Source organism: Oryctolagus cuniculus, chromosome 2 (genome assembly GCF_964237555.1).
Source record: "Oryctolagus cuniculus chromosome 2, mOryCun1.1, whole genome shotgun sequence".
In the NCBI taxonomy this organism is placed as follows: Eukaryota; Metazoa; Chordata; class Mammalia; order Lagomorpha; family Leporidae; genus Oryctolagus; species Oryctolagus cuniculus.
Window position 1 is genome coordinate 159,384,979 of NC_091433.1, and position 12,499 is coordinate 159,397,477.

At 46.8% G+C, this 12,499-nt stretch overlaps 1 protein-coding gene across 2 annotated transcripts in view; it reads left to right on the forward strand.

Annotated features, from left to right (window-relative positions):
• Positions 1–12,499, forward strand: part of THADA (THADA armadillo repeat containing) — a 375,449-nt gene that overhangs the window by 257,957 nt on the left and 104,993 nt on the right. For both annotated transcript variants that reach the window (XM_051842959.2, XM_070069193.1), the window contains exon 30: positions 8,923–9,038. In XM_051842959.2, the coding sequence (XP_051698919.2) occupies positions 8,923–9,038 (116 nt within the window). The remainder of the gene's footprint in view (positions 1–8,922; positions 9,039–12,499) is intronic.

Here is a 12,499-nt window from a genome sequence, read left to right on the forward strand (position 1 = left end):
CCCTTTCTTCTAGGGCGTGGACAGGTTGAGGAACTCAGGTATCCTGCCTCCAGTCCACACTGACCCACCAACGCTGATAAGAGTTGAGCTCTCAGTAAAATATATATATATATATATATATATATACCCACGACAGAGGCTGGTACATACACCCACCATACATGGTGTCCTGCGTTGTGGAAGTTGGAGGCAAGAGGGACACCCCCAAGAAGCCAAAGGTCCAACTGAGGATCCAATCAATATGCCTAAAGCAGAGACCCAGTTCTGAACCGCATTGTAATGATTAGAAATGAAATACAAGTTGGAGAATGTTCCTCTCTCTTGCTTCCCCGCCTCATCCCACACACACACACACAAACACAATCTGCCTTTGAAATCATTTTTGCTGGTATCCGTTTCCCAGCAGTTATATGATTAGGGTTGTTTCTGTGAATTACAAAGTTTAGATTCCTCCCTCAGCCATCCCCCTTCCCACCCCACCCCCCTTGCAGTCTGACTTAAAGCCATAAAATACCTTCTGCCTGCTGGCCTCTATTTCTGTTTGTATGAATTAAGTCGACAGGATAAATATTCACATTCCCAGCTACAGGCTCAAACAGTGTTTGCCTGTTCTGCCCAGTGAGTCGAGCAAAAAAGGGGGCCTGACATCACCCTATACTGTACATTCCCGGCATAGATCATTTATTTAAGTCCCTGAAAAAATACAGATGTTTTACCAGCCGAAATAAAACCCTGTGTAAACACTGAGCTTGGAAAAATGTGGCAGTGACTTAGAGGGATTGGGGCAGTGCGGGAGGAGCCCGGGCGGAATGGCAGATGCAGGACTTTGAGCGCAGGCTGAGTGCAGCGGGGTCAGAAGTGTTCACCGCAGGCTGCAGGCTGCAAAAGGAAGAAAATAGAAGTTGTTTTTAAGAAAATACAGTTGCAAAAGGGGCTCTGTTGAGCTTCAGAGGTGGGGCTTGTTATCAATTATGGTCCATCCACTCCATTTAGAGATGAGCTTTGGAATAAGCATCTCTTTTCTCATTGGAGTTGTCCCTTGCGTGGCCTGCCTAACCTTGTCCTGTTATTGCTGGATCCTGCTGGTTTCTGGATCTCAGCTGCTGTTGATTTTCTGAGGGGGAAAATCGCCTGGAAGCCATGCTTAGTGAAGAGGAAAACCCATCTCAGTGTTGCATTCCCAAACAGCCATCTATCATCGTGATCTTGTCTAACACAAGTCACTATTTCAGTCTAGCAGCATAAACCAGACATATTTTACGGGTGCAGCACAAGTTTGGTTTTTTTTTTTTTTTTCTTCAGAGAACTGCCTTATGACTCTTTTTTGGCCCGTGGCATTTATTCAAAGAGCATCACATTTGCTATGTGGAGTCACTTAAGATTGGGAGCTGCCAGAGTGGACCCCATGCTTTGCACAGATGCCTGGGGCTCCCCTGAGCCTCTGTGTGTTCAGAGCGGGGGGTGGAAGACAGAGGGTAACTGCTTCCAGGTTCTGCAGACTTTTGCTCAGATCCTCATGGAGTTTCGTTCAAGATTTGCATTTCACACAAGACCCCACCCCCACCCCCCCAGCACTGTGTTTCCTGCACCTTCTCTTCGCTGCTTCTTCGAACAGCCCTCCTCGGGACAGGGCTGCCAGTCCGCCACTTGGCAGCCTCAGGTCTGTACTAGTCACAGTGACGCTCGTGGTTTGCACTCGGTTGTCTCGTGTGCTTTCGCTCTCTGGGTCATAACTGTCTTCAGGCAGTACAGCTTTCTCCTGTCTCTTTGGCTGATGACACCTTGAAATCCACTTCTGGTCCTTGTCCAAGGAGCCTGCTATGGCTCGGGGTACCCGTCTTTCCCCTGTTTATCACAGTGTGATCATTAATAGAGCTCTTGGGGCTGGTGCTGTAGTGTAGCGGGTAAAGCCACTGCCTGCAGTGCCAACATCCCATATGAGTGCAGGTTCGAGTCCTACTGCTCCACTTCTAATCCAGCTCTCTGCTATGGAAAGCAGTAGAAGATGGCCCAAGTCCTTAGATCCCTACACCCTCGTGGGAGACCCGGAGGAAGCTCCTGGCTCCTGGCTCCTAGCTCCTGGCTTCAGATCAGCACAGGTCTGCCCGTTGTGGCCAATTGGGGAGTGAACCAGCAGATGGAGGACCTTTCTCTGTCTCTCCTTCTCTCTCTGTGTAACTCTGACTTTCAAATAAACAAAACAATCTTAAAACACACACACACACACACACACACACACACACACACCAGAGCTCTTCTCCAGAGTATCCCTGTTTTGCACATCAAATTCCCTGACTGGAGCAGTCATCACAGAGATATTCCCAACCATACTTGTTCTGTCACCTTCCCTCATTCCCAGACCTGCTCTGGCTTCTCTTACATCTGGAAAGATGCCCCTTGCTCACCAGCTGCTCTGACCTGACCCCCAGTTCCTTGTCTCTGTCTTCCCCACCATGCCCTGCCTCATCAGCCCCAACAAGTTCTCTCAAATGTGTCTTCCTCTCCAGTCCACTGCTGCTGTGGTGTAGACTGGGGTGGGGTGCAGTATCACTAAATCAGGGTCTGACCTGTACAAGGCAGGTAAATGAACCAAAGGGGATGGGTATAAACACATGGCCTTCCATGTCCATCCTTTGTGTTCAAGCTTTTGATAGGGATTTGGGTTCAGTAAATATTTCATTTCTCTATTGATTCTACAAAAGTTTAAATGTGCAAACTAAGTTTAATGAATGGCCTTAGTGACCAGAATAGTAGTGATGGGGGAAGCAGAGAGCACACCTCTCATCTCAGAGGCCAGTTGACTGATGGCTATAACCAGATCTTTGATATTTCAAAAGAACTTGGTGGTGGCCGGGGGGCAGCATCATTGTGGTGCAGTGGGTTCAGCTTGTGCTTGTGACACTGGCATCTCACATCAGACGCTGGTGAGTTCCCACTCCCGAATCAGTTCCCTGCTAATGTGCCGGGAAAACCAGCAAATAATTGCCCAAGTACTTGGGTCCCTGTCACCCATATGGGAGATTCGGATGGAATTCTGGCTCCTGGTTTTGGCCTGGCCCAGCCCAAGATGCAATGGCCATTTGGGGAGAGAACCAGCAACTGTAAGATCAATCTTTCTCTCTCTCTCTCTCTCTACTATTCACGTAAATAAATTAAACCTAAAAAAAGAAATTCTAAAGTTAGGATGATTTTAACAGGAGATCTCCTCATTCATAAATATTGATTTAGAAGCCCTGCATGGGTTACATACACTTGTGCAGCCTCTGTGGCCCACTGGTGTTGCTCTGAGCCTCTGGCTTCCCCCTCCCCAACTTATCTAGACTCCTGAGCTGGTCCCGGGCTGTCTGCCCTTTGATTCTGCCTCCGAGTTCCAGAGTCCATCACTGAAGGTCTCTCCCCAAAGAGCTCGCCACTGTCTATGGGACGAAGTGCACGTTCCTTCACATCGCCTTTCAGATCTGTCTCGAGCTGACCCCTCTCTCCAGTGTGTCTCCCAGCACTGTGTGTGCACCCTGGCTGTGCTGTCTGCGGTCCCCTGAGCAGCACCAACATTTTTAGAACAATCCCAGATTTATGGAAAAATGGAGCTGGTAGTACAGAGTTCTTAGATATTTCTCTCCTCCCAATTTCCTCTTTGCTATTAATGTCTTGCATTTGCCTGGTACGTTTGTTTATTTTAAATTTTTTTTTTAAGATTCACTTTATTTATTTGAAAGAGTTACAGGGAGAAGTAGACATAGAGAGATCTTCCATCCACTGGTTCACTCCCCAAATTGCTGCAGTGGCCAGGGCTGAGCCGATCCGAAGCCAGAAGCCAGGAGCTTCTTCCAGGTCTCCCACATGGGTACAGAGGCCCAAGCACTTGGGCCATCCTCTGCTGCTTTCCCAGGCCATAGCAGAGAGCTGGATTGGAGGTGGAGTAGCCGGAACTCAAAACGGCACCCGTATGGGATGCTGGCACTGCAGGTTGAGGCTTTAACCCACTGTGCCACAGCACTGGCCCCAGTTACCTGGTATATTTGTTACAGTTAATGAACCACCATTGACACATCATGACTGAAAGTCCATAGTTCACATTAGGTTCATTCTTTTTGTTGGCAATCCCAATATTTTAGTTCCCTTTAGAATCTTTTTTCCTGTCTCCCCTGCTTCTATATTCTTTCCTGGATCATGGTAAGATTTGTTTTCAAGGCCAAATATGAATATCAGTCTTTCTGCAAAGCCGCCTCTGTTTATTTTTGGAATGGGACTGGAAGGGAGGGAGCAGGCAGAACACAGAAGCAAACCAACATTTTGTCAGGTGCCATTTATCAGTGTGCCAAATAGTATGGAGACTCTTTAAAATCTCTCTGTAATCCTGCAGGATAGATATTATTACAGTGGTCTGTCCTTATGAGCAGTTTTAGTCACTGAACTCACCATGGTACAAAAAAATTAAATTAAAAATTCCAGGAATAAACATTTCATAAGTTTTAAATAACTTTTGTTATAATATATTATTATAATTTGCCTTTTTAAAAATTATATATTTATTTTGAAAGAGAAAGAGAGAGGGAGGTATTCCATCTGCTGGTTCACTCCCCAAGTGGCCACAATAGTTAGGTCTGAGCCAGGCAGAAGCCAGTGCTTCATCTGGGTCTCCCACATGGGTGCAGGGACCCAAGCACTTGGACCATCTTCTGCTGCTTTCCCAGGCCTTTAGCAGGGAGCTGGATGCAAAGTGGAGCAGCGGGGACGTGAACTGGTGCCCATATGGGATGCCTGCATCACAGGTGGCAGCTTAACCCAGTACGCCACAGCACCAGCCCTTCTATTTTGTTTTCAGGTACTGTTGTTGATCTCTCACTGTAGCTAATTAATAAGTTAAACTTTGTCATAGGTCTGTATTTCTGTATAGAAAAATACCAGTATTATGAGGTTTAGTACTATCCTTTGGTTTCAGGCCCCTGCAAAGGGCTTGAACATACCCTCATGGATAGGGAGCTGCTGTGTATGCCATTTACCACAGGGAAATAGGCTCAACAAGTTGCCCAAAGCCCCATAGCTAGAAATTGGCCTACACTATGTCTACCTAGTTCCAAAGTGCTTCCTGCCTCCCCCACCCTGCCCCCCAGCTTAAATACGATTTTGGCTCCTGAGCTAGACATTTAAACCCCAGGATGATAAGTTAGGGGTCCTAAAAGGGTACAGTGATGGTGTTTAGGAGGTGGACCTAGCAGGGGGTCTGTGGGGAGCAACTCGGACTAGACTGAGTTACTGGAATTAAGACTTATTCTATGCATCTGCTCTCCCACAATATGGCGCTGGGAGAGGAGGAAACAGCTTCCGCACAGCTGCCTCCAGTTCAACCAATAAACTGTAGGACTTGCTACTGATTGGAGGAGAGCAGCGTACTCGGCGTGTGGGCAGCCGAGTTGGGATTGGCGGAGGAGGACTATAAAGGAGGAGAGAGACGGCATGCACCAGGAACATCTAAGGGGAACATCTGAAGGAACACCTGTGCAGCCCCCGAGAGAGCCGGCCGGCGGTGTGCCGCTCCCCCGCGGAAGTGGGGAATGTGACAGGGGGAACCGCCCTTCCACGGAGGTGGAAGGGTCAGTAGCCAACCCGGGAAGAACCAGCAGCAAACCCGGGGAGGGCCGAGCAGACAAAAGAACAGCGCAGGGTCCTGTGTCGTTCCTCCACGAAGAGGGGGAGCGACAGGGGTCCCCAGGTCACTGGGAGTTGGCCCAGCTGCTCCCTCTGCTTCCTGACTCACTGCGTGATCTCTCCCCTGCACCAGCTCTGCCATTGCTGTCTACCACCCTCATCAGGGCCTCCTGATCTTGGACTTGATCCTCCAAAACTGTGAGCTCAATAAACCTCTCCTCCTGTGCCCACTTTGGCAGCACATATACTAAAATAAACCTCTTCTCTTTATAAAGTCAGTTGCCTCAGGAATTTTATTGTGGTAACAGAAGCTGAGGGCTGCACTCTCCTGTGTGGCTGGGTGCTTATCATTAATCTAGTGTTCCTGCTTCCTGCATCAGATGAGGAATCCCCTGGAGTTAAGAGCTCTGTGTCTCCACTCCAGACACAGAAGTTGGTACCTAACAGTGCAGCTCCTGAACCCACGGTGTATGTCCTGAAGGAGTTAATAAAGAAAGAGGCACCAAATATCAACATGGATTCAACTGGGCAAATGCTTGTTGGGTTTCTGCTCAGCACAGGGTTTGTTGGAGGGTGAGGTCAAGCGTAAAAGGGAAAGTGACGGTGACCTTACCGTGTAGGTTGTGAATCGCCAGCAGGCTGAGTCAGGGAAGCTATTGACTTTCCATTTTTCCAGGACTGGAATGTCATCTGCAAAAGACCAGGGACTGCTTTGTCTCTGCTGCAGTGCCTAGCACAGGGCCTGGTGATGACAGTTGCTTAATGCCTATTTGTTGACTCAGTGTTTAAATCCTGTTGCAAGTTTGGGACCACTAAAATGACACTGCACTCCTCAGAGATCCCGAGTGTATTCAGTTAGTCCTCCTCAGCCTGGCAGCTTTGGCTTCTCTGTGCTTGGTTCACTACAGTCCAGCATGATGGCTGTTTCCAAATGGTCCCAGGCCTGGACCCAGCTACTTTCTCAGCTCAGAAGTTCTCCTGGAGCAGAACTTGAGAAAAGAAGGGAAGAAGGAGAAGCTGACTGCCTCTTGCCACACTTTGAGAGCTGATGGACAAGTGACCCTTCCTGGGAACTGCCTGGCCCTGGCCCTGTGCCCTGGCCTTACCCCAAAGGATGGCCTTGTTTTTCTTGAACCCAACACTCTAAATGTCATGTGAGGATAGTTGTGTACTTAAATATTTTCATTAGCTTTCTGTCTTAAAGAAAAATACCTCCAAAACACTAGCCTGCTTCATACATTTGCCTACAAAACTTTTCTTTCTTCCCCCTCCCTCCGTCTTCACTTCTCCCTCTCCTTCCCTGCCCCATTCTCTGCCTGGACTTCTTGGACCCTGTCCCTCATCCCTGTCTCCTCTTGGTGTTTTTTTTTTTTTTTTTTCCACCGAAGATCTCTGAGTGTACCTGTCTCTCCATTTGTTCCACATAAATGATCACCCCCCGTTCCTGGTGAATAACTGGGATCACAGTTATTATCTGGTGTGTGGCCAAGGTGACAGAATGGATGGACCTGTAGACTGATTTTCATAAGCCAGAGCTACCAAGCATTTCAAAAACAGTCTTGTTTTTGCCAGGTAAGGTGAGCAAATATAGGACTAAGTTTAAACAGCCATCTGGAGTTATTTTTGAAGTGATCGCTTCTAAATAAAAAGCATTTGAAAATCTCACAGCCTTCTTTACAAGTACATTCCAGAGTCATGTATTTTGCTGGTGTCTGCTGATTAATTACGATCCTGTGACACCATGAAAAGCCCTGGTGGTTGGTTTTGTGCAGCTGTGGAGAAAAGAAAGCAAGGCCCAGTGACTTTGCCAGTTCTTTCAGGACAGTGGGGATTGAGGCCGAGGGAGGTATTTTTCCCTCTGGCAGTCACCACATAAGAACAGAAGCCCCAGCCAGCCCCAGTTCTCCAGACTGTGTGCCGGGCGGTTTGGGTCCCTGCGGGGTGTGGTGAAGGAGTGACATCTGATCCTCCGCTCTGGAATAACACGTCCATTATTAGAGAGATCATTGCCAGCCTGCATTCTCCCATGCAGCTAACTTCTGCTTAGAAAAACAGAAGCAGTCAGAATTCATTTGGGTTCTCTAAACAGAAGGTGTTTGACATGTGTTTGGTGTGATGATTGCACGTGTCCCACCCAGGAAAACGTGCCACCTCGCCCGTGAGGTTCAGCTGTAGCGTGTTCTCTTATTGCTTCTCATGACTCCCTTCCTCATCTCTCAATTGTTTGTCAGCTGTGAGCCCAGCCCCTTGTTGATGGGAGAGAAAGAGAAGAACAAAATCGAATCTGGTTACGTAGGAAGAATCCTCTGCTTGAGTGAAGACTACAGTAGGGAAAGAAAACAAATGTCATTAAAACAGACTTGCTGTATTTATCTGTGCTCACTTTGCTCCACCCACCTCTTCCTCTTCATTTAGGTAAGAGGGCTGGAGACAAGGATTTCTCTCACACACATCTCTCTCCTCAGGGCCAGCTAAGGTCAAAGGATCTCTTCCCTACCCTCTGCTCGCCCACCCTCTACTGCAGATTCGTTCTCACAGACGCCTGGCGGGCATCATTGCTGCATGTGTACACACACCCTTTCACACAGTGTGTGCCACTTGACAGTTGAATCTGTGGTCTTCAGTCTAAATCTACACAGCTAGAAAGCTAGGATTTACTTGCTCTGTTTCTTTCTACTACTGCACTTATTCTAGGATACAATGCTGTGGAAAAGTAAGAAAGTGTGCCCCCTCTGCTCCTGACAGCTAAGGACAAATCTGCTCAAGACTCTAAATAGTTACAAATATCACTGCCCAGTATTTGCAAAGGCAGGCATTAGTGCCAACAGCGTACCGATGAACCCAGACTTGTATAAACTAATTTAGACTCTTGGATGGTTGATTTTTCCTACTTTGACTTTAAAAGGCACATCTTATTTTCATGTGAGACTGCTGACATAAAGATGTTTGCAACTGCTTTGCTTAAATCATTGTATAGGTTGTGTGTCGTTAGTAAGCCCTTGTAGCAAATGCTTGGTTGCAGAACAGTCACCAAGTGTTGGAATTGTGCAAAGAGCCCCAAGCTCAGGTACGGACTGTGGACCTAGGTTTCTCACCCACTGCTGTGTGCTCCAAAACTAACATGCGTTTCTGTAAAAAGACCAGAGCCACGTTCTGCATAGCTGTTTGTTTTCTCTGAAGGGACTATTTTGAGGAAACCTGAGAGGGAGGAACTGAGCATTGAGGAAAAATATATTTTCATGGTCCGATACTGCTTTTCTCTTTTTGGTTTAGGTTTTTCATTTGTTGCAAGCCTACTCAGACTCCAGACACAGAACGAATTCAGAGTTCCAGCAGGAGCTGACTGACATCACTGTTTGTACAAAAGCCAAACTCTGGCTGGCCAAGAGGTATGTTAAAACCCCACACAGGCAAGGAGTTAGCAGGGCTAGGAATGCATTGGAGAATTGCTGTTTCTAGTTGTGGGGAGTTTTAAAAGTCATTGGAATGAATTTTCTAAACTTACTGGAGTATTTATTCTTTTAGAACTTTGGGTTGTGGCAAAGAAAGAAAAATATTTTCTTGACAGTTTTGCAAAAACTGCTGAGTGACTGGGGGACATGTTCTATGGCTTTTTATCTGTCTACCAATCAGCGTGTTTTTATTAATATCTGCTATGTGCCTATTCCTGTGTTTGATATTATAACTATGAAAGGCAGTAACTGACTAAATTATGTGGTACAAACTCTTAGTGGCCATGGCAACTTGGAAATGAGACACTGGGGTAAGGCCTGAGCAGCTAGGTATGAATGGGAGGAGAGAATGGGAGTTCTGTTTTTAAGTGGAGAGGAGGGTGGCTTGGATTAAGCAAGGTGAAAAAGGGTGGAAGCATATTTTTTTCTTCCTCCTGGTCATTTTTATTTTGGAACTTAGAGAACATTTCCCATGTGAAAGATGAAGAAGGAAAAAGAATTTCTCAATTAGTAATAGTTAGGGAGTGCTGCCTGCAGCACACTGTTCCAGACTGATGTTGCAGACCTCTGATGTTGGTGGGACGATGTCAGAGCACAGCCCCCTGTACGCTCTCTAAGTCTCAGTAGGTCCCTGAGAGGCCCATGTGCTGTGTCTGGTTAAGACCCAGTATATCGGTTGTCTGATGTATGCAGCTCTCTTTTATTTTTAAAAATAATATATGCTTCTATTCATTTTTGTTGGACGGCTCATCTTAGATGGCAAGACAAGTAATGGACAGGCGGAGGCCTGCAGATCAGTTGAATTCAGCAAAGTACTGTCAAGTACCGGCCGCATGCCAGCCTTTGTGTCAGGAGATGTTGAGGATGCAAAGCCATAAAGGAACTGGTCCTGGCCTTACCTCCCAGCTGGTGGGAGGATATGTAAATAGATAACTTTTGTCCCATATGTTAAGTATAATAACAGATGTATGTAATAGGTACAGGAGTGGATCATAGGAAGAAGGGAAGGGCTGACACCGAACAAGCTGACAAGAGATGAATAGGATTTTGCCAAATGGCCAGCACAGGGAGGGCAATACCAGGTTTAGGCACTAGCATGGGCAGAGACGTGGTGGGATGAAGTGGCATGATGGATGGGGAGAACTATGATGACTTTGGACACGTGTGGCAGAGAGTGAGTCTGAGGAAATATGTGGAGGCCACATAGTAAAAGCTCCCAAAGGAAGCCTGTGCTGAAATGCAGCCAGTGCAAGTTCCCACTGGTGGGTATGGGTGTCTCAATGATTGTCTCAGTACCAGTAGCTTTGGACAACTCCCCGATGGGAAAATTCTGTAGTGTCTAAAATGCTGAAAAAGCTCATGTACTTCTCATTTTTAATCCACTTTTTGTTTTCTCCATTTTATTTGAAAATAGAAGTTGCTTGACCATAAACCATTTCCCTAACCCTCAAACCTTTTGCCTTCTGCTGGGTGCTTAGACAGCCACCCTGGGACATGTGTCCTGGATGAACAGGGAGGACTTGTGGCCACATTTGTACATTTACCAGTTTATCTGCCAATAGTCAGGTCTAGCTATTGTTTCTGGGGACCAGAAGTTGGGACTGTCCAGAAATCACCCTGTTGACCCTGCCCCGGGAATCCTACACTGCCACAAGGAGGAAGTGGCTGCCCTTTAGCTTGCTGCTCCTTCATGGGTCTCGTGGAAAGCATTACCACCGGCTTCCCGATCCATTCATTCCTCTTGGGTGGGAGTGACAGGCCAGCTGTCGAGTGGACCTCCGTGTTGTACGCCGCCTGGCGATGGTGTCCTCCTCAGCTGGAGAAGTCCTCTTGGCCTTTTTAAGCCTTCCCCTGTGGTTCCTGTTGCTTTTCATCATCAGTCTTCCCCGCCCCCCCTCCTCACTGCCCTTCTCTGAGTTTTCTCCATGATTTTTCAGCCCTAGAAAACAAAGGCATGAATCATTGCAATTCACTGGGTTTCTGTCTTCCTAGCCCGGAGTCCAAGAAAACCACTTCTCTGTTTCCAGTACAGTCAACTCTCTATTATCCAAGTGTGAATGTTCCGCTTCATGGGTGGTCTGTGGATGGATGGTTCCTAACACCAGGTTTCCTCTTGCTCCCCAAAACACTTTTACAAGTATTAATCAGGATGTGTTCTGAGCCTGGAATAGAGTTTGGAAGGAAAACATGCTGCCAGAGCACAGTGCATTCCAAAGCTTTGTGTCAGGTTTTCTATATTATCCACATCATCGACAGGGTAGCCTTCAGTTCCTGAATAGGAAATTGCAGAACCGCCCTGCCCTGCCCCTGAGATCCTCCTGCTGAGAGGTGTTTGTCTACACTGGGTCATTCCGTGCTCAGATGAATCCTTGTGGTCCCTTCTCAAAGCAGACCCTGCCTTCACTTTCTCACCTGGCTCTCCAAGAGATGTTAGGATGCAGAGTATTCCAAATTCAACTGCTGAAGAGGCTCCTTTATATCCCTCATAATTTACACATGAAAGAGGAATAAATATTCCTTTGAGCTTACTAAGGATTTTCTGTATCTTTTGAGTATAAGCTATGAAAAATGAATGCTCTTGCAAAAAAAAGTCGGTTTAAATTTTAGAACCAATGCCTTTTTTCTTCTATAATTTATTTGATCAATAGCCTGAGCTGAGTCGAATAAGTACAAAAAAGTTAGTGAATGTGTCATTTATTTGTCCTTTTGTTCCAAATTAAAAAAAAAAAATTCATTGGAAGTCATTGGATAACCAATTCAGTTTTTAAATTTTGACCCTAAAATTGAGGGCACATAAAATAAAGACTTTTGTCCTATATTTGTGTTTTGACTTTGCAAGATTAATAAGGATTTATACGAGGTGGTTTAGCAATAGCCATGGAGTTCCTGGGGAATTTTGGTGATGAACAGCCAGCTGGCAACATGGCCTGAGTAAAGGACTGGGCTCTCTGCTCTTGCAGGCTGCTTTTCATTCCAAGATGTCAGAGCCTTTATGGAAATCAGCTCATTAATCCTTCAAGTCCCTTCCTTCCCCTTTTTCCTCCACCCTCCCTCCTCAGTGCAGGTCGCTGTCTCTCATGGTGCTAAGGCAGTTTACCAACTACTGAAGGGAAGCTAAGCTGCTGACCCAGGCCAGGAACCCACCTAGGATGGGGATCAGCCGCTGGCCTGGACAGGCTGCCTGTGGGCACCGTGAAGGAGGAGCAGCCTCAGGCTGGGATTGCATGCCCGCCATTGTTCTTGCTGTTTGCAGATCCCAGCTGGGACAGTGGGCACAGGCCCTGCCTGAACAGGAAGGGCTTTTAGAAGCCTGGCAAGTAGGACTAAGAGGAGAAAAGATGTACCTTTGGTTGAGAGTTGCAATTACTATTAGAATCCTAAATTTTTTCAGAAATTAA